Genomic DNA, 21,370 nt, shown 5'->3' with positions numbered 1-21,370 from the left:
TGGGCCCAGCAGTTCCTCAGCCGCTCATCCTCTCGCTGCTCTTTTCCGAATGACCCCCCCCGGTCACCTGTTGGAACAGATGGGAGAACAGGTTAGGGTCTTGGTACCCACCCTCCCGCTTGCTCTCTGTGGTCATCAAGACAGGTTGGGTGCGTCGCTCTTCCCGGGGCCGAGATCTCTGCTGGCGGGACCTGCTGGCGGGACCCAATAGCTGTGCCAAAAGTCCCGACCCAACAACATCGGCACCAGTAGGTCTCCAGCATCCACACACCGTGCCTAGCGGCTACTGTCACTGGACGAGCCGGTACATGTCGCGTATCCCTGTGGACACAGGTGATGGGGATGGTGGACCTCCCACCTGGTCGGGGCCGGACAATCTCGGGCTGACAATCTTCCTGCAGCCCCCCCGTTTATGAGTCTGCCTCCCGGACAGTGCGGGGAAGACCGTTCCAAAGTTTAGGCACTAGATGAGAAAAGGGTCTGCCGCCTACACTTGGTTTTGAAATTCTAGGTATTACCAACTGACAGGGCGCCTGAGAGTGTAGTGCACATGAAGGATTGTAGTACGAGAGAAGTACAATCAAGTAGTGAGGAGCTAAACCATGCAGGGATTTATAGGCAATAAGCAAGATTTTAAAGTTAATGCGATGCTTTATAGGTAACCAGTGCAAGGTTGACAGAACCGGGCTAATATGCTCATACTTTTTTATACGTGTAAGAACTCGAGATGCTGCATTTTGGACCAGTTGGAGTTGGACCAGTATTCTTGGTTGTTACGTAGGGCAGTTTTCAGTCCAATAAGTAACACTTCAGTTTTGTTTGAGTTCAGTTATAAGAAATTGTGACATCCTCTTTTTTATATCGACTTTGCATTCCACAATTTGATGGAATTGCTGTGTTTCATGAGGCTTCGAGGAAATATAAAGTTGTGTATCATCAGCATAACAGTGAAAGTCACACACCTCTTTAATATTATCTTTTGTGATCTCCAATTGACTGAGTTGAACATCATTTGTGCCGACGTGAATAACAATCTTACTGAATTTACGATTAGCCTTAACCAGTACATTTAAATTTAACTATGTCAGGCGTCTGGCTCCCGGTAAACATTTGACTATGGTGGCTGGTGCCTCTATGTTAACGTTCTGAACAATAGAATCACCGATAACTAGGGCACTTTCAGAAGGTTTCTTAGTCGGTGCGTCATTAAGCGGGGCAAACCTGTTCGAGACTGTAATCGGAACGCTTGAGTGATGTTTTGACCTGCAACTACGCCGTCTCACAGTCACAAAGTTTCCCAGCTGCAGGGGGTCTTCAAATGGAACTGAGCTGTGTTTGCTAGCGTTGCTCGCATCCAAAGTGTTTTCTGAGGTCCTTACACTCTTACTATCCTCAGATACAGATTGGATATGAGACTCTAATTCTGAGATCTTCTCTGTCAGCCTAGCTATTTCCCTGCATTTATCGCATGTAAAGACCTCGCCGCTGACAGAGAAGGCTAAGCTAAACATTTGACATGAGGTGCAAGTAACAATAATAAGAGGAGAAGCCATAACTCACCGGGTTTGAAGAGGTATTCCAACTTACCAAGGTTGCTCGATGACAACTAGAAGGCAAGATGATATTTAACAGTGTAAACAGAAAGCCCGCTAGCAAGCTAATGCTATGCTAGTAAGCTAATGCTATGCTAACAGCGCTGAGTTAACTATACATTTTGGTTTAAGATCTTCAAGTAAATAATCAGGACAGGGTTATCGAGATATCAGGATAAGTTAGCAACGACAGTGATGAGTAACAATGTATGCTACGAATCAAATACACTAATGTTAAAGAGAGTGCAAGTGCAGTAATACAAACAAACCGGTTCAGCCGCAGCCAAAGAGAGAACCGGAGTCCACCGGAAGTTCCAATGCCCTCTGGCATGGTGGCAAGGGCAGTGTAAATTGGGTCTAACACTTTTCTTTCAAGAATAGCACATGTATTGCAAGCAATTATGAGGCTATAAATCATGGATGATGCTACTACACACCCTCACTTACATTGACAATATTTCAATTTAATTATTATTTATACACGATATAGACCTACATTGTGTAAGATTGTTGAGTCAATATCTCTTAATTTGATACAGATTTGTACGGAACCGAAGCGAAGACCCCACCCCCTTGCTGACAAGACCATGGAGTCGGGAGTCAAATACATCAACAGAAAGTTTCCCAATATCGACATCAGAGGAGCCAATGTGAGTGTTCATAGCAAAACAAATATTCATTGTTCATTGCAGACTTCCAGTAGCTGTCATAAAGTGAAGCTTTGACATTTGAATGCTGAATAATATTTCTCATTCCTTTGCCAAATGTTTCTTTAGCATCATCTAAGCAGCATTCAGAAACAGAAGTCAGCCGTATTGGAGAGCCTTCAGAGTTTCTATGAGTCTTTCATAGATGTCATGGAGTTCAGGGTGAGAAAACATATTACAATTACTAATGTCCTGTACAGGCAAAAACGTGCCTGTGACTCAGTCTTGTGTGCTGCAACATTCAATCTGCACTGCATCCTTTTCTAGCTTAAATCTCTCTCTCTCTAAAAAGACCTCTTTGATTTAATATTCTACTGACTATTCCGTATGATATTCCTTTAGATAACAATCTAATGTTTTCCATCATACATATTCAAAGATTTCACCTGGCCACATCTGATGTGCACAGTTTACGGTTCGCCACTAACCTTTCAGCTTTTAATAATTTGCTAGATAGTTCTGCAGTGTGTGTTCGCATTGCAGAAACAGCTACAGGAGCTACGGGAGTACATCTGTAGCACAATTGTAAATGAAATCTGTTGTCATCATTAAACAATATGCAAGTGCAGTTCATCACATTAATAGGCAGGTAACTGACAAATTAATTAATTTGACATATACATGGATCAATTGGGGCCATATAATAAAGCAATAAGCCCCGCGAAGCAGTGGGTTAGAGTGCATTTTATAACAGCTAAACGCGTTATGACCCCCTAAGCTGTTATAAAAGGCACTTGTAACCCACTGCTTCGCGGCCTTATTGCTTTTATAAAACAGTTATTCTATATGCGTAGCAAGGTTTCATAAAATAAAGTAAACATTGTGATATTTAGGCTATGTAATGCAGTCAGCAGTTATAAATGGGGTTATTTTATAACCGTTCAGAACTCAGCTCAACCAAACAGAAGCAAGCACCAGAACTGACAGTTTTATAATTTTTTGTTTACCTAAATTAGTTTTCTGTGTTTTTTATTTTTTATACTGTACAATAGTGGTATGTTTTTACTCATAAATTACTGCAGTATACTATAGCCTAGTATTTACTACAGTACACTGCAGGACAATTCCTAGATACTATAGCATTTTTTAACCTTTTGTTAACTACAGTTCATCAATTTACTGAAGAAACGTTAACAGCAAAATGGTAGAAAACTCCACCATTCTGCTGTTTATACTAACGATGGAAATTAGCGCAGCAATTAAAGCTGATTATAGTGATTATAAATATTATGCTGGAGAGCTTTGCTATAACATGACTATATTGTATTGCAAAATGGAGAGTTTATATATTAACATTAAACCAACACTAGTCTGCAGATTTGTAAATTGAAATTGATGTAACATGTAAAATGGTTACAAAGTAATTGCATAAAATTGTAAATGATACAACTAACAGTTTCAAAATGTATGTTATATTACCTGAGAGCATAGAAAATAGGATAAATAAGAGAGAAAGTATTGAAGAAGAGTCAGAAGAAAAGAGCTAGAACTCTTTGAAAGAAGCTTCCAGGCAGAAGCTGCCATTATTTCCTTGACCATGTGACTAAACCTAACATGATACATGCAAACTGACCAATCAGCAGACCACATTTAACCCCGCTGTACTAGACCCACATTAAAAACAAACATCTCTGGCGGTTGATCACACTATCTGTGATCTTTAGAAGGGCAAATGGTGCCTTTTGAGAATTAAGTAGGGGTTGTGACACTGCAATACATTCATGTTATTTTTTCCAACCCTACATAACATATCCAATAACCCACATATTCGTTATCATAAGCTAGTGTTGGACACTGGTACAGAAAGGTCCGATCGACCCAAATTTGGCGTATATGTCTCGTCACAGGGTCCTGGATCAGGTTCTAGAGTTCCATGACCCTCGGACCTCATTGATTTACTCAGTTTGCCCCAAAAGACACCAGCAGCCTACAAATAGGTTCCGGGATTGCAGAGTTATGCGGCTCTTTTGTGAAAAGTCCATTTGTATACAAAGCAAGCATTTTAACAACCTGAAGTGTACAATATACCAATGTTGGGTGCGTCTAGTATAGATATCTGTAACCAAAACGATCAGACAAGAGACAAGAGAAACACAGGGGAATATAATTTTGACCCCAAAATTATGGCAGTTTGTAGCTTTTATGTGAGATTTTTAGACAGCAGCTAGTGTTTATGACAAGTAAGGTTTGTTTAAGTAAATTAAACTTCATCAAGGGTTTTAGAAAGTCATATGACCTTTCTCCTATCGACCGCAGATTCAGGTTTACCAGCCACGTTGTCCTCCGTTTTTAGTCAATACTGGCATTTTCTCCTTCATGAACCGCATGAGGCGCACAACGAACGTGCAGAATAAAACAGGGATTTTATAACTTAATCCACAAGCATCCAAGGCAGAATGTTTTTTTTTAAAGATTATTAGAAACATTTCTGACTGGAACTGTATCTTTATCTATCCATCGTTGCGTGGCGTGTGGCGATGAGGTCAGATCAGTCTATGTTGAAGTGGTGCAAGCCATAATTATCACAGATCGGATTTGTGGACATCATGTGACATGCTGAACATCTGACCAAACAAGCTAATGTGTACTTCATATTTATTCTCCGTGTGTTTCTGTCACGTTTCCTAGGATCATGTTTATGAATTGCTCAACACAATAGATGCCTGCCAGTGCTTTTTCAACATAGTAAGTAAAATGATTCAAGACAAGATAGGAAAGAAAATGTGCAGAGACATTTTAAACACATAAATCATTCTTCACAAATCATTTCAGACTGTCAATTTTGACCTCACCAAGAACTACCTGGATCTTATCATCACCTACGCATCGGTCATATACATGTTGTCCCGCATCGATGACAAAAAAGCCATTGTGGGAATGTACAACTGTGCTTACGAGATGTCCAATGGAAACAGGTAATGTGGCCACATTCTGTCTGAAAAATCTAAATTGTGGTGAAACATTTTTCATTTAAGAAGGTTAACGTTGGGTATGTGTGTAACTGTGCAGTGACCCTGCATACCCTCGACTCGGACAGATGTTCTTAGAGTACGATAATCCCTGGAGAAAACTTTCAGAGGAGTTTGGTCCCCACACCAAGGTCAGATTTGTGTAACACATGTGTTTGTGAATGTTGGCATTATCTGGGTGTGTCAAACAAATGATTATTCCTTACTTTCTTCATTTGTTGCATCCACATACATAAGTTCTAAAATAGGTCATTCAATAAGTGACTGTGAGCCCAATCCATTGGTATTGCACTAAACCCATCATTGTTTCTGTTTGCTGGTCAGTCTGTGACAGAGGCTCTTCTGTCACTGCATCTGGTGTATCCGCGGAGGAATCTGTCTGCTGAACAGTGCCGTAGTGCTCAACTTTTGTCACTGCTGGCTTCTCCTGCAGCCATGCTTAACCCTGTATGCTGTGAAACCGTACGTACTCTTCTGAATAGAGGGAAATGAACTGAAATAAACTGCTCATCTCAGATTCTTTTACCTTATTGATAAGACTGGGGCACGCTTTCAACTGAAAACCTGAATACCTAATGTTTTATTCGACTAGACTAAAATGATACATCAAGACAGACAAGCTACCAAGTAGAGGTCTCTCTGCAATAAAAAGGTTCTTGTGCCAGTATGCCTACTGCTGTAGTGAAATGCATGTAATTAATGTGTTACTACTGTGTGTAATACTTCCAGCTGCTCAAAGAGACAAGAGACATACGTAAATTAAACATAAACATTGTCCTTCACTGAAATTAAATCATAAGCAGTTGGTCTGCATGTAAATTTGCCATGACCTTTTAAAGTTTCATAATCACAGCTTCTGTGTTCATCTTAAAACGATTAATATGACATTTGCTACTAACGTAAATGTTAGACTTTTTAAGAACTCCCATGAAGACGGCAATGTGTTGAAGCCTGCAATCGCTATATTATCATTTGTGTGATAAAGACAAGGGTTTTTAAATCATACCGAACATATTTTGTCGTCTGTGAAATTTAATTCAGTATCACTGGCTCTCTGGGTACTCAAAATGGCTTTCATTGTTTATAGATGGCGTGTGAGTATTTATCCATGGAGGTGATGGAACGCTGGATCCTCAGTGAGTATCAGTGATTGACCCTGGACGTTTACTGTGTTTTGTCTTTCCACGGCAGAAAAGCCTTGTCTGCTTTGAATAAAGAAATGCATCAATCCAATAGCATTTGTTTCTGATGTGGACAACGCTTTGGCGAGCTTCAATAATTGATTCACATCTAGAATAAAGGTTTGTGTTTACATAATATATGCAGGGCTGCCAACTCTCACGCTCAATTGACTGTTTTCTCACACTCTTACGCCACACATCCCTTTTCTCACACAGCCCGACAATTTTTTCTGTGGCGTGTAATTGAATTGGTGAAATAAATGCCTGAAGCCTGTTTATTGGTGCTGCAGACTTTTTTCCTCGGTAGTGGACTTCAATGTCAAAATAAGGTTGCCATTGACCAATTAAATGCAAGAAGGCGGGAGTAACTGTTTACAGAGCCATTGTGGTGACCAATCAAACACACGACGTTAGTGGCTAAACATTTAATATTTTGAATTTTTTTAACAATAGAAATGTTGAGCGATCGGGTCCACTGGTTCAAACCACACAACGCTGATTTAAATGGAAAATATATCCGTATTACGTGATTCAAGTAATGTTATTTGCAATTATCAGTGTGACAAGACAAGAGAGAGTAACGGAGGCGTTTTTAGCTTTTTATTAGGTATAAGATTAGGAACAAATGTGTTCATATTGAACTGCGTGGCTTTGAAAGTCTGTTTATAGGTTGTGGTTAGCCTTTACAAATGAAAAACATCTTTGCAAATGCATTATCTAACAATAAATTCTAATAGACAAACACTTTTTCTTTATATGTCAGTTTCTTTATTCCTTTGACAAGATCTCCCAAGTCTCTACATCCTTTATAACAGGGGTCGGCAACCTTTTTGAAGTGCTGTGCCATTTATTTTTTTCATGGCAACCACACTGTGCCATTTTAACATCAACGTATTACATGTAATTGTACCACAATCATATTTTTTTAGATTGACACAATTCGTATACTTATACTATATGGCTATAAAACTGAAAAATAAAGATTTAGAATCTTTATTTTTCAATAAAACAAAATAACACAGATTTCCTTAAAAAATGTAAACTGTTTATACAAAACATTTTGCTCCTTTTAAAAGGAAGACAGCAAGGGTATAAAACACAAATAGTATTGGAATCCAGTTCTAATGCTGCTTTTTCACATGTGTTATAGTTGCCATCTTTATTTTTAAAACACGTATTTGCACATATTTCTTTAATAACTGAAATTGTTACATATGTATATAAAACTTTTTTAAAAAACAAAAAGCAGAGTCAAGTCAAGTCAAGTCAGCTTTATTTATATAGCGCATTTTACAATTTTCATTGTTACAAAGCAGCTGTACAAGAAAAAAATGACTATAAGCAAAACATAAAAGGTTATGGAATTCAAAACACAGGTCAAATATCAGACACACAATAAATTCCTATATGCAGTGTTAATTAAATTAGACTACCAAATTCTAGCAGCCACCCCGGCCAGGCAAAACAGTGCAAAACAGAATGCAAACGGTGGCGAGGAACCCAAAACTCCATTGGAGGAGAAAAAAACCCTCAGAGGGAGACAAGGCCTAACCAGGGGATTCCAGTTCCCCTCTGGCAAAAACTGCAGCCTCTGCACAAGCTCAACAGTGCGCGCACAACAAGGCAAAAATAAAAAAAAATTTGATTTAAAATTATCATTAATAATCTAATAGTGGCTGAAGTTTTGTAGGGACGTCACTTCCTTCGTCCAGCATTTGTCAGGTCTAGGAATGGATTGCGCCCTGCCCGCTCCGCTCTTGTAACCTTGGAACAATGAGACAAGACTGGCTGAGAGTAGAGTACTGTTCTGCACTCTTTGATGCAACAAATGCATCAGTTGTTATTGGAAGTGTCCCTGGTTCCGGTTGATCTAACTAGTGCAGCCTAGATCTTTGAAATATATATATTATGATAGTGTAGTGTATGCAAGATTAAAAAGATGCGTCTTTAGTCTAGATTTAAACTGACAGTGTGTGTCTGCCTCCCGGATATTGCAGGGAAGACTGTTCCAAAGTTTAGGCGCTAGATAAGAAAAGGATCTGCCGCCTGCACTTGATTTTGAAATTCTAGGTATTACCAACTGACCGGACACCTGAGAGCGTAGTGCACGTGATGGACTATAAGACGTAAGAAGTTCTCTCAAGTAGTGAGGAGCTAAACCATGCAAGGCTTTATAGGTAATAAGCAAGATTTTAAAATTTATGCGATGCTTTATAGGTAACCAGTGCAAGGTTGACAGAACCGGGCTAATATGCTTATATTTTTTTGTACGTGTAAGTGTCAGCATTTGGGACTGCTGTTTCCTTAGTTCTGCCACTAGAGGTCATGTCACTCACCTGTTGTCTCTCGTTTGTGTAATCATCTTCACCTGCACCTTGTTTCCCCCTGTGTATTTAAGTTCTGTCTTTGTTATACTTTGTTACTTGGTCTTTGTATGAGATGTCTGCCTGGTGCCCTGAGTATAAGAATTGTTTAAGTGATTTAGAGAAGTTCTTTGCATCTGTCTTTAGTTTTTTTTCTCCCCTCGTGGAGGTTTTGATTTCCTTTTAATACCTCATTTGGAGAAGAACCTTTGTTGGATTTTTGTCATCTTTTATTTATTAAACCTTCTTACTTGAGACCTCAGTTCCTGTGTTTCTATTAGATCCTACCCCTGTTTGCTGGTGGCTCAGTGGTATTACCGCCTAGCGATCACACCAGAGACCCGAGTTCTAGGCCGGGTTCTGACAGTAAGAACTCGAGCTGCCGCATTTTGGACCAGTTGGAGTTTTTGTAATAGGCCTGCAGGGCAACCACCTAATAGTGCATTACAGTAATCTAGTCTTGATGTCATAAAGGCATGTATAAGCTTCTCCGCATCTGATGATGACAGCATATGACGTAGTTTAGATATATTTTTAAGATGGAAAAACGCAATCTTACAGGTGTTGGCGACCTGGTTCTCAAATGACAGAGTACTATTGAATATAAAGCCAATATTCTTAGCTGAAGATGAGGGTTTTATGGAACATCCATCAATAGTTAAGCAGTATTCTTGGTTGTTACGTAGGGCGGTTTTCGGTCCGATAAGTAACACCTCAGTTTTGTCCGAGTTCAGTAATAAAAAATTGCTACTCATCCACTTTTTTATATCGACTATGCATTCCACTATTCGATGCAATTGCTGTGTTTCGTGAGGCTTCGAGGAAATATAAAGTTGCGTATCATCAGCATAGCAGTGAAAGCTTATTCCGTGTCGCTTTATTATATCTCCTAGGGGTAACATGTATAATGCGAAGAGCATAGGCCCTAGTACTGAGCCCTGTGGTACACCGTACTGGACTTGCGTGATACCTCATTGTTTATTCTTACATATTGGAAACGGTCGCATAAATAAGATCTAAGCCATTTCAAAGCTATTTCCTTAATACCGACATCATTTTCGAGTCTATGTAGGAGCGTGCTGTGGTCAATGGTGTCGAATGCAGCACTAAGATCTAGCAGCACCAATAAGGAGATACAACCTCGGTCGGACGCCATAAGCAGATCATTTGTTACTCTGATCAGAGCAGTCTCTGTACTGTGATGTGCTCTAAATCCAGACTGGAAATCTTCATTAATCTCATTCCTTTGGAGGAAGGAGCATATTTGAATTGAGACTACTTTTTCCAGAACTTTAGATAAGAAAGGTAGATTCGAAATAGGTCTATAGTTAACTAGTTCTCCAGGGTCCAGATGGGGTTTTTCGACAAGGGGCCTTATAACAGCCACCTTATATGCTTTAGGCACATGACCTAATGTCAGAGATGAGTTAATAATGCTAAGTAGAGGATCTATAATTTCTGGGAGCATCTCTTTCAGAAGATTTGTAGGTATAGGGTCTAGCATGCATGTAGTCGATTTAGATGATCTAATGATTTTCGATAGTTCATCGTGATCTATAGTAGAAAATAAACATAATTTCTCCTTTGAGGCGCTGTAGTTAGTCATATGTTCAGCGGGTTTCGCATCTGGTTGCATAGTTATAATTTTCTCCCGAATATCTTGGATTTTATTTGTGAAATAGTTCATAAAATCATCACTGCTATGCTGGTATACAGCATCAGAAGTCGCTGACGATTTATTTTTGGTTAATTTAGCCACTGTATCAAATAAAAACCTAGGGTTATTTTGGTTTTCTTCTATTAATGATGAAATGTAGGCGGATCGAGACGTTTTTAGGGCTTTCCTGTATTTTTTTGTACTATCCTTCCAGGCAGTACGAAATACCTCTAATTTAGTCTTCTTAAAGTTGCGCTCCATTTTTCGTGCCGCTTTCTTTAGAGCCTGAGTGTGTTCATTTTTCCACGGTGTCGGTCTGTCATTTTTAATCTTCTTTAAGCGCAAGGGAGCAACTATGTCTAGCGTTTCCGAGAAGGTGGCATTAATATTTTCAATGGTAAAGTCAAGATCTTCAACGTTATTACTCATACTAGAGATTTGAGACAATTCAGGCAGATTATCAAGAAACGCACCTTTTGTAGTCGAAGTTATTGTTCTACAATATTTGTAACTTGGAGTTTGATTTGCCACCATTGGGTATTGAAGCAAGCATGATACCAGATAATGATCTGAGATGTCTTCGCTCTGCTGAAGGATTTTAACATCGACCACGTTTATACCGTAAGACAAAATTAAATCTAAAGTATGATTACGAAGGTGAGTAGGTCCTGACACATGTTGACTAACGCCCATGGAGTTAAGAGTGTCTTTAAAAGCCATTCCTAAAGCATCTGTATCATTATCTACATGAATGTTAAAGTCACCAGCAACAAGGACTCTGTCTGCAGACAGTACTAGTTCTGATAAGAACCCACCAAATTCTTTAATAAAATCTGTGTGGTGCCCTGGAGGCCTATATACAATAGCCAGAATAAATTTTAAAGATGTTTTGTCCTTAGTATTAGGTATTGATGCATCAAGTACCATGACTTCAAAAGAATTGTATTTAGGATTAGACTTCTGAGAAATGCTAAAAGAGTTACGGTAAAGTGCAGCAACACCTACCCCTCTGCCTTTTAGGCGAGGCTCGTGTTTATAATAATAATCTTGGGGGACAGACTCATTTAACGCAATATAATCATCTGGCTTTAGCCATGTTTCTGTCAGACAGAGCATGTCTATTTTATGATCTGTTATCATATCGTTAATAAAAAGTGCTTTATTCGAGAGAGATCTAATATTTAGCAAGCCGAGTCGAAACAGTTGATTATTTGTATTATGTTCATGTTTAGTTAGTTTAACGTTAACTAAATTACCTTTGAGAGGTTTACGCTTTATTTTATGTTTACTAATCCGGGGGACAGACACAGTCTCTATTTTATGATGTTTGGGAGAAAGTATTATCACATGTTGTGTATTTAGTGTGTTCTGCAACGTGAGACGGCAAGCAGACCGTTGGTTAAGCCATTCTGTCTGCTCCCTGACCTGGGCCCCAGTGAGTCAAGTTTTAGCATTAAGACTATGTGCCATATTTCTAGAGAGTAGAGAAGCTCCAGCCCAGGAGGGGTGGAGACCATCTCTTTTCAACAGGTCAGGTCTGCCCTCAAAACTTTTCCAGTTATTTATAAAAACAATATCATTCTGCAGGCACCACTCAGACAACCAGCCATTTAGTGATGATACTCTGCTATGTATCTCATCACCACGATAAGTGGGGAGGGGGCCAGAGAATATTACAGTTTCTGACATCGTGCTTGCGAGCTCACATACCTCTTTAATATTATCTCTAGTGATCTCCGATTGACGGAGTCGAACATCATTTGTGCCGACGTGAATAACAATCTTACTGAATTTACGATTAGCCTTAGCCAGCACATTTAAATTTGACTTGATGTCAGGCGCTCTGGCTCCCGGTAAACATTTGACTATGGTGGCTGGTGCCTCTATGTTAACGTTCCGAACAATAGAATCACCGATAACTAGGGCACTTTCAGCAGGTTTCTCAGTCGGTGCGTCGCTGAGCGGGGCAAACCTGTTCGAGACTGTAGTCGGAACGGTTGAGTGATGTTTTGACCTGCGACTACACCGTCTCACAGTCACAAAGTTTCCCAGCTGCGGGGGTTGTTCAACCGGAACCGAACTGTGCGCGCTAATATTGCTCGCATCCAAAGTGTTTTCTAAGCTCCTTACATTCTTACTATCCTCAGATAAAAATTGGATGCGAGACTCTAATACTGTGATCTTCTCTGTCAGCCTAGCTATTTCCCTGCATTTATCGCATGTAAAGCCCTCGCCGCTGACAGAGAAGGCTTAGCTAAACATATGACATGAGGTGCAAGTGACAATAATAAGAGAAGAAGCCATAACTCACCGGGTTTGAAGAGTAATTCCAACTTACCAAGGTTGCTCGATGAATCTTAGTATATACGCTTTAGAGAGAAACCGTTAGCACACAAGACAGCTAGAAGGCGAGATGATATTTAGCAGTGTAAACAGAAAGCCCGCTAGCACGCTTGTGCTATGCTAACGGCGCTGAGTTTTTTGGTTTAAGATTTTCAAGTAAATAACCAGGAGAGGTTAGCAACGACTGTGATAATTAACAATGTATTCTATGAATAAAATACACTAATATGAAAGAAGTGCAAGTTAAGTGATACAACAACCTGATTCCGTGTTGTATTAGAGGGGCAGAGCAGCAAGAGTTTGGAAAACAAATAGTAGCCTGGTATCTACTATTTTAATGCTGCTTTTCAGTGTTATGCCAAGGAATACCAACATGGTCCTGTAGGCTAATGCAAGATTAAACAGTGGTATTTATTAATACAGTACATCTGAGTGTGAGCCCTGGTCCTGTTTTCCTTTGCTGAGCTCTGTTATCTTGGGAGTGTAGTGCGTCACCTTAAGTTTCACGCATGCTTCACCGCTAAACACCGTTGCATCCTTCAGCCCAGCTGTTTGCTGCTCATTGACACTTTCTGCCATTTTCTATGCGTCTCTGAAGAGTTCTGACTGACATGGGAATATCTTTGATTCTCGATATAATAGTCTCTTTGTTAGGTAACCCATCAAACAAGACCTCTGCGCTAGAGAGGAAAGCATCCTTAATGTACTCCCCGTCAGTGAATGGCTTTCCGTGTTTTGCTGTGCAATGAGCAAGTCGGTAACTTGCTTCAGAAGCATTATTTTTCAGTCTAGTAAAAACACGAAGACTACCGGTTTGTTTTCTCATAACTGGAGACAGCGCGTCTGATGTACTCTGCCTTATCTGCCTCATCTTTAAAGGATTGTTTGTGTTTTGTTTCAAAATGGCGCTTAACGCTGGATGTACGGCATACAACATTTTCTAAACATAAAGTGCATACGGCACGATCTTTTGAAAAACAAAACCAAGTTCTTTTCTCCAAGAGGGCTGAAATGAAGGTCCGTTTTTGCCGCCTTTTGCGTAGTAGCCATTTGTGAACCTCGTCTGAAGTTCAGCACCACGGTGAGCGCAAACTACACAATCAATGACACGTGATCAATGACACAGACAACTTTATGTAAAAGTTGAGTACGATTTCACAAAATGAAACGAGATTGGTTGCTTTACCTGTCAGTCATATGGACACTTGGGTGAGCCTTGGCCAAAGAAAGCGGCACAAGTTACCAGACCAAGCTGTGTCCCAAATGACATAGGCCTACTATGCACTTTACAGTGTATACATTTAAGAAGATTAGTATCATCCCAAATGGAAAACTAACCGGAAGTGTGTGCGGTTTCCCAGACTAGGGCAAATTACATAAATCTCAATGTATCTCAATGAAAATCAATTTGTACATAGTACAATTAATGTAACTTTAATCTTTGCTAAGCTTGACTTCGGTCAGCATTAAATTGAAGCATAATCACTATGCAGGATCAGGACTATGCTCGAGCAGCGTCTGATGGCTCCGCCTCTCTTCTGCCACATAAGCAAAACTGTGAACGTTAAGTAGGTATGTGAAGTGTCCAGAGTTCCACACTTGATATTTTTGGTCAAATGAGTGCACCATCCGAGTACTTATAGTGCATTTCTTTTTTTTTGAGAAATTGTTGTTTATTCAGGAACGGACGAGTGACGATACCTCCATTATTTTGAGGTCGTGGCCACGTGGGAGATGTGGGACAAAGCCGAGTGGGCTAGAATCCTGGCCCCCTCCTGACCGGCGAAGCCTAGCGGGCCTATTTCACCCTACAACCCCCGGCCAGTGAGAACTATGATTCCCTAAAGCGGGAGATCCTAGCCCGGATAGGGTTGTCTCCAATCAGTGCCGCTAAACAGTTCCAGCAATGGGCCTATGATGAACAGGTACCGGTGAGAGCCCAGGCCGACCAACTGACTCGGCTGGGACATCTCTGGCTGCTAACTGGGGAACCTTCACCACTCCAGGTAGCCAAACTAGTAGTGGTCGACCGACTACTACGATCCCTAACCCGACGGTATAGCACGTCAGTCAGTATGCGGTGCCCCAGTACCATCCACAAAGTCATCGAGGCGCTGGAATTACCTGAAGCAACGGCAGCCTGGGAGGCAGGAGAGAGAGATATAGCACCACCCCAGAGAGGGTAAACCCGGTATGGCGACCCCCGGAGGGTTAGGACCTCCAGTACATAGACCAGGAGCCTCTACTCCCATGGACGAGCCGATGCCCATGAAGCCTGGTTCCACCGGACCCCCCATGGCCAGCAACCCCGCAGGCTCCTGGATGTCTCCCGGGACGCCTGGCAACAACAGCCAGCACCACACCACAACGTGATAGAACACATCCAGCAAATGCGGACCTGAATAGACCGAGTAATGCCCATGGTAAAGGAACACCTCATCGAGGCCCAGCGCGCCCAGCAATGATGGTATGACTACCCCACCCAAACCCAAGTTCCAGCCAGGCAACTGAGTGTTGGTCTTGATCCCAACAACCACGTTGAAATTCTTAGCCTCATGGAAGGGACCTTACACCATGCTGGAAAAGGTGGGGCCGGTCAACTACCGCATCCGCCAGCCGGGACGATGACGGGAGGAACAGCTGTACCACATAAACCTCTTAAAGAAGTGGATCGCCTCCCAGACCCAGATGGCGACATTCGCCGCGGCTGAACCACCGGTGGTCCAGACGGGGCAACAGCTGTCCCCCGTCCAGAAAAGTCAGTCAGTTCCGAAATGTCTTCTCGGAGAAACCCGGGCAGACTAGGATAACACACCACGAGATCCGAACACCACCCGTAGTCGTCATTAGGCATTATGTTGCATTCTCGTGTACGTTCGCCGGTCACAGAATGGTACATAAGTGGGCTTATCTTCAGGATGAACCTCTGACCACACCGGACTAGGGACCCTGCCAGCTTTACTGCTAGTTGTTCTTTTCGTTACAGGGTGTTTGTTTTCCCTGCGGCTTAACTGCTAGAAACCTTTCTCTGCTCCGTATCAGTTGCTTAATCGTGCTGCATTTAAGCAGGGGTCCAAATACATGTATGAGAATGTACAGTACATATAGTGTATTATGTAAACACAAGCTTTAATTCTGGATGTGATTAATCGTAATTATTTGTTTGACAGGCCAAGTAATTTGCAATATTTGCTGTTGTCGTTCATACAGTGGAAATTTCTGCATCTGTTATGTTTTTTTTTCTTACCATCCTCAGTGGGATTCCTGCTATGTCACAGTAGTTTAAATACAAACCCTGGCTCTCAGAGTTTATGGAAGATGGCTCTTCGTAATGGCCTGTACATCACAGTGATCAGAGAGGAAGTTCTGAACATACACAAGCTCTCTGAGGACTTCTTAGATTCTCTCAAAGGGTGACACGTGCACATCATACACTAACAGCATACTGCATGTGTTATTTAAGCGCTTCGAGGCCACTCATAACAGTTATGCTACTTCAATTTAATGATAACCTTTTTATTAAAGTATAATGTATGTAGAAATGTGTGTAGCACTCTGTTTTCATATTTTATATGTTTAAATTGTCATTTCAGTTTGTAGATTATTGTTTCGAGATGACACCACGTAACTGTTCTACTCGCTGGGAACGCACCAATGTGTCTCAATCAGTTCCCTTGTTCAGTCATCAGGGCACTGACCAGGGAGTCAATCATTTTAAGTGCTGTCTTATTCCCAAAATCCTTCCAGTGCACTAAACCTTTCATTCCCTATGTTCCCTTACCGGAAATCACGTGACAAGTTTTGAAAACGTTAAACTGAAATCGCAGCAACCAACTCAATTAACTTCATTAAACACGACAGAACTTTGGAAAAAACAAACGGTTATTTTATGTTATGTATAAACAAACGTTGCTAGACAGCCAGGCAACACAATCTACTTAACAGTTCAATTTAATAATCGACCAAATTTGTGCAAGTGTCATACTTTTCTGAAGCCTGACATTTCTGTTTTAAATTTCCTTTCATATGATGTTATATTCTAATTTTCTGAGACACTGAATTTTGGGTTTCCATTATCTGTAAGCCGTAATCATCAACATTTCAAATAGTAAAGGCTTGAAATATTTCACTCACACCTTTTTCATGATATTGTAATTAATTGAGATGCACCTGTACATTTGAAATCTTTAAAAAAGTATAATTGCATATATACCCCGCCTTCTCTTCTCATTTATAAAGCATGCTACAACATCTCAATTATTTTAAACATTTCCACATTCATACTCTTAGATACAGCAAGCGGGTTGCTGACATCAAAGAATGCAAAGAGATTGTTATTGCTAACTGGTAAGCACCTTGATTGTGAATGTTTCAAAGTAGTTTAGAGGGTTACAAGCTTTCAATACCAAAAATACTCTCCCTGATGAATCTAAAAAGCACACCCTTTTATTGTGTTGTTTCAGTGGGACATTTCGAAGAGAGAAAAGAAACTTTCTGAGAAATGCCTTGAAAGAACTTACAAAGGTTTTGGAGGATGAACCAGCACTGCTCGGTCCCAAGGTTTCTGGCATTCTATAACTTCGTTTTTTTTCTTTGCCATTTAGGAGTGTCAAGAAACTTGGAGAGTATAAAATACTTTAATCCAAATGTCATTGCCTGATAATTGATGACTGTGATGAATACAATTGTGTTGTGTTTCCTGAAGGCTTTATTTGTGTTCATGGCTCTGTCGTTCTCCCGTGATGAAGTACTTTGGCTTGTGCGTCACGCTGAGAATATCACCAAGACCAAGACGCCTGAGGATTATGCAGACTCGTAAGTTAGAATTTACGGTGAAAAGTCATGTATTAGTCCAGGGTTCCTCAAATCTGGTCCTGTAGGGCCAGCGTCCTGCAGAGTTTAGCTCAAACCCTGATCAGACTCACTGACATGGGATTCTAGGGATCCTGAGGTGGGCTACATGGGGGTTTTTTGTCACCATTTTTAATATGTTTTAATCTGTTCATCTGTATGGACAGTTGCATCGTCTGCCATTTTGCAAGATTTATTATTGACTAAACTAAATATGATAGAGTAACGTGCGCATGTCATAAAATAATCTAGTTAATTTAAAAGGAAATAATGCTTTGGACACAACGTAGATAGTGGTGCTGACAGAAATCGTATTATTGCAATTGGTCTCAATATAATGTGCATCGCTGGAACCTAACTGAAATAAACACTATTAAAGTAAATGCATATTTTTAACACAATTTCAGTGATCATCCTTAATATCATGCTTACTCTGGGTTATTTACAGTATTGTAATGTCATATTATTTACAGGATTTTAATAGAATCTAAAGAATGAATATATTTATTCTCCAGACAGATGGCAGAGCTCCTCTACTTCATGGAGAAGCTGCGGTCACTGCTGTCCCATCACAGCTATGTTATCCAGCGCTATCATCTTCAGTACCTGTCACAGTTTGATGCTCTAGTGTTGAACGACACCATTCAGGTACTCAAACACATTTAAGATTCTCTCTCCTGCTTTCCAGCGACACAATACATGTAAAGAAGGCTTGTATGTTTTTATCTCGTTCTCATTTCAGGGTATGAATGTCTGTCCAGAGGAAGAATCAGTCCTTCTGTCATCATTTGTCTCAACTCTGTCTGCAATGACTCTCAAGAACTGTAAGGACTGTTTCTGTCATGTACATCAGAGTTTTCTTTAGGGGGCAGCAGAGTTCATAGGGGAATGGCAGATGCCTTGTTAAATATAGATGTAAAAACTATGTAATTTTATGACAAAATCAAACTGTAATTCTTCATCAGAGGCAAAGAAACACCTTAGAACATTTCCTATGGTTTAGGTCTAACCCTCCTCAAATACACCTGAACTAGCTGATCTTGGCAGGAAAGTGGATCTCGAGGTCAAGAAACGATCTGAATAGCTACAACATATATTTTTGAAGTCTGAATTATTGTCAATAACTTCATTAGTTTAGGAATTTAAAACTCAAGTAAAATATCTCTCTCTATGTCCCCCATCTTTCTCTTGCTTTAACTCTAGTGCATCTTGTAATCATGGCTTGTTCCTTAACACAGTTAATCTCAAAAATATTGTGTGGGTGGGCTTCAAAAAAAGAGGTTGGGAACCACTGGTATAGATGAACTATAGATAAACCCACATTTAATAAACTAAACATGAAAACATTTCATTTACTGATGTAATTGGTTTCCATTTGTATTCTTTGCTGATCTTTTGAAAACAGTAGATGGAGGTGGAGAATTTGACCTAAAACCATTTAGATTGGATTGGTTAAGACTGCAGGTATACCGCTTCTGCATACATGATCATCTTTGGACACAATATTTAGCCAAGATAAATAATATAAAGCCTATGTGTATTTTTAAGCAAGTTGTTTTAAATGAAACATTACTGCAAGTACCCTTCAAGAACAGCAATCGAAATCAGCACATTATTTCTGGGAGGTGACTGCAAGCATTAACATGTTTTAAGGCTTATACGAGTACTGGCAAAGCTCCTCTGGCACTGAAAGACTACCCTGATCTTGCAAAGATCATGAACATGGCCCAGTTTCATACAAGAATGATGGACTATGCCAATGAACTCCTGCTCGAAACAGCTGACCTCTCCATTCTCTGGTGAGTCACTACCATGTGTAAAATTGTACGTCATATTACAAATGAAAGGAAGATTATTTGGTCACAGAATGATTTGTATGTTGTTGGATAATGAATCTGTTCATGAATCAGGGATGACACAGTGAGTCGATCTTTTTAACAGTAGTTCCTCACTGTAGAAGACCAGATCTAGAGGGCGAGGTTGGATCCAGATCCATGCTCCTCAAAATGCATTTTGATTGGTCGACAGATTCCTGCTAAACTTTCGCCACATGAAACGTCATACTTACTTCTATTGTTGCTCAACCATCTCTGCATTTAGTCATAGTTAAAGCTATTCTTTTGACTGAAAAACAAACTTTATTTAATAACAGGTTTTAATAACAGATTTGATTAGGTTAAGGGTTAGACTTGTCAATGTAGACTTAGAATTAATAAGGGTCAACATTGCACAAATTGCTATTTACTTTCCAAATTGCGGCCAAGTATATGAAGTGGGAGGGGTTATATCTGGATCCAACCTCAACCCCCTTGACCACGTGTTCTGCAGTGAGGACCATCTCAAGATGAAACATCTCAAACACGCCTAACATGTCATGTTTTGATTGTGTTTCAGTTTTCATGCACGTGTATTTGAGAAGATGTTCACTCAGAGCTGTGAGGACGTCTCCATGCAGCGATACCTCATGTCTTTCCCCCTGGTCTGTTCACATTTCAGTCAATGTCTCCACCCACTGTGTCCAGAGGAGGTCAGTGTAATGGGCCCGTGGTATGGCCCAGTGATGTCCATAAGTCAGTTTAGCCACTCCCAAAAACTTTATTAAACCAGTGCCAAACTTCTAATAACATGTTCTGCTGTATGAATAAACCTTTGTCTGTATGTGTGTGTGAATGACGGCAAGACTGAAGAAATGGAACAGCAAACCTTGAAGCTATGTGTGACCTTCCTGGAGGAGATCGCCAGGCAGACATGTACTGTTGTGTTGGACATTTGTGCTGAACAGTGTAACCTGAATGAGAAGGTACATTATATTGTTACTGGTCTTATCAGTGCGACAGTATTTTGTCCTGTTCCTAAAACCAGGTCCATAGCTGGAGAATCGGTGGCCCCCTAAAAAATATTTATGTGGGCCCTCACTGCCCTCCAACTAACAAAATTACATTTTATATCATATCACTTATTCTTATTAATTGAGAAAAGTATTACAAATGTGAAGATACATTAGAAGGATAGCCTACATTAAAGCGTGCATTTGAAATGTATTTCACTATTGTATGTATTTGTCACGAATGCCAGTGAAGAATCCTCTGTAGGCCACCGGAGGTCTCACTCTCCTGACTTTAGCTTTGGCAAAGAACTACATTTCCCAAAAAGCCACATGCTGGGACTGAGTACTGCACACCTGATCATCATCATCACCAGACTATTTAAACCCTACCTGCCCACGCACACATGGCGAAGTCTTGTTTAGCCAGTCTACATTTCTGAGCGTTGCCTGTATTTATCCTTTCCGTGTATTACTTTGGACTTTATATTGACTACGATTCTCTGCTGCCTGCCCTGATCTCTGCCTGTTTGACCATTCTGTTAATAAACCCTGCATTTGGATCCGAACGTCTCTGACTCCACGTGACAGAAGACTTCGCCATGTGTGCACGGGCAGGTAGGGTTTAAATAGTCTGGTGATGATGATGATCAGGTGTGCAGTACTCAGTCCCAGCATGTGGCTTTTTGGGAAATGTAGTTCTTTGCCAAAGCTTATGCTCAGGAGAGTGAGACCTCCGGTGGCCGACAGAGGATTCTTCACTGGCATTCGTGACAGTATTACACAGTATTTAGTTAAATTACATCAGAAGTAACTGTATTTAAATTAAAATTTATTTTAAAAGAGTGATCCCTTCCTTTACTTTTTTTCAGGGAAAGTAAAT

General features: G+C 40.4%; 1 protein-coding gene across 2 annotated transcripts in view; it reads left to right on the top strand.

Moving 5' to 3' along the window:
- Window positions 1-21,370, top strand: part of nckap1l (NCK associated protein 1 like) — a 75,435-nt gene that overhangs the window by 5,319 nt on the left and 48,746 nt on the right. For both annotated transcript variants that reach the window (XM_079483291.1, XM_079483292.1), the window contains exons 2-18: window positions 2,132-2,242; window positions 2,369-2,461; window positions 4,928-4,984; window positions 5,072-5,214; window positions 5,309-5,399; window positions 5,593-5,730; window positions 6,356-6,404; window positions 16,069-16,225; window positions 17,103-17,159; window positions 17,276-17,372; window positions 17,518-17,627; window positions 18,179-18,311; window positions 18,406-18,487; window positions 19,069-19,127; window positions 19,317-19,462; window positions 20,058-20,190; window positions 20,344-20,463. In XM_079483291.1, coding sequence (XP_079339417.1) covers window positions 2,132-2,242; window positions 2,369-2,461; window positions 4,928-4,984; window positions 5,072-5,214; window positions 5,309-5,399; window positions 5,593-5,730; window positions 6,356-6,404; window positions 16,069-16,225; window positions 17,103-17,159; window positions 17,276-17,372; window positions 17,518-17,627; window positions 18,179-18,311; window positions 18,406-18,487; window positions 19,069-19,127; window positions 19,317-19,462; window positions 20,058-20,190; window positions 20,344-20,463 — 1,776 coding nt within the window. The remainder of the gene's footprint in view (window positions 1-2,131; window positions 2,243-2,368; window positions 2,462-4,927; window positions 4,985-5,071; window positions 5,215-5,308; window positions 5,400-5,592; window positions 5,731-6,355; window positions 6,405-16,068; window positions 16,226-17,102; window positions 17,160-17,275; window positions 17,373-17,517; window positions 17,628-18,178; window positions 18,312-18,405; window positions 18,488-19,068; window positions 19,128-19,316; window positions 19,463-20,057; window positions 20,191-20,343; window positions 20,464-21,370) is intronic.

This window comes from Barbatula barbatula (genome assembly GCF_947034865.1).
Source record: "Barbatula barbatula genome assembly, chromosome: 20".
Lineage (NCBI taxonomy): Eukaryota > Metazoa > Chordata > Actinopteri > Cypriniformes > Nemacheilidae > Barbatula > Barbatula barbatula.
The sequence above is the reverse complement of the archived record's forward strand: the minus strand, read 5'-3'. Positions and strand labels throughout refer to the sequence as shown.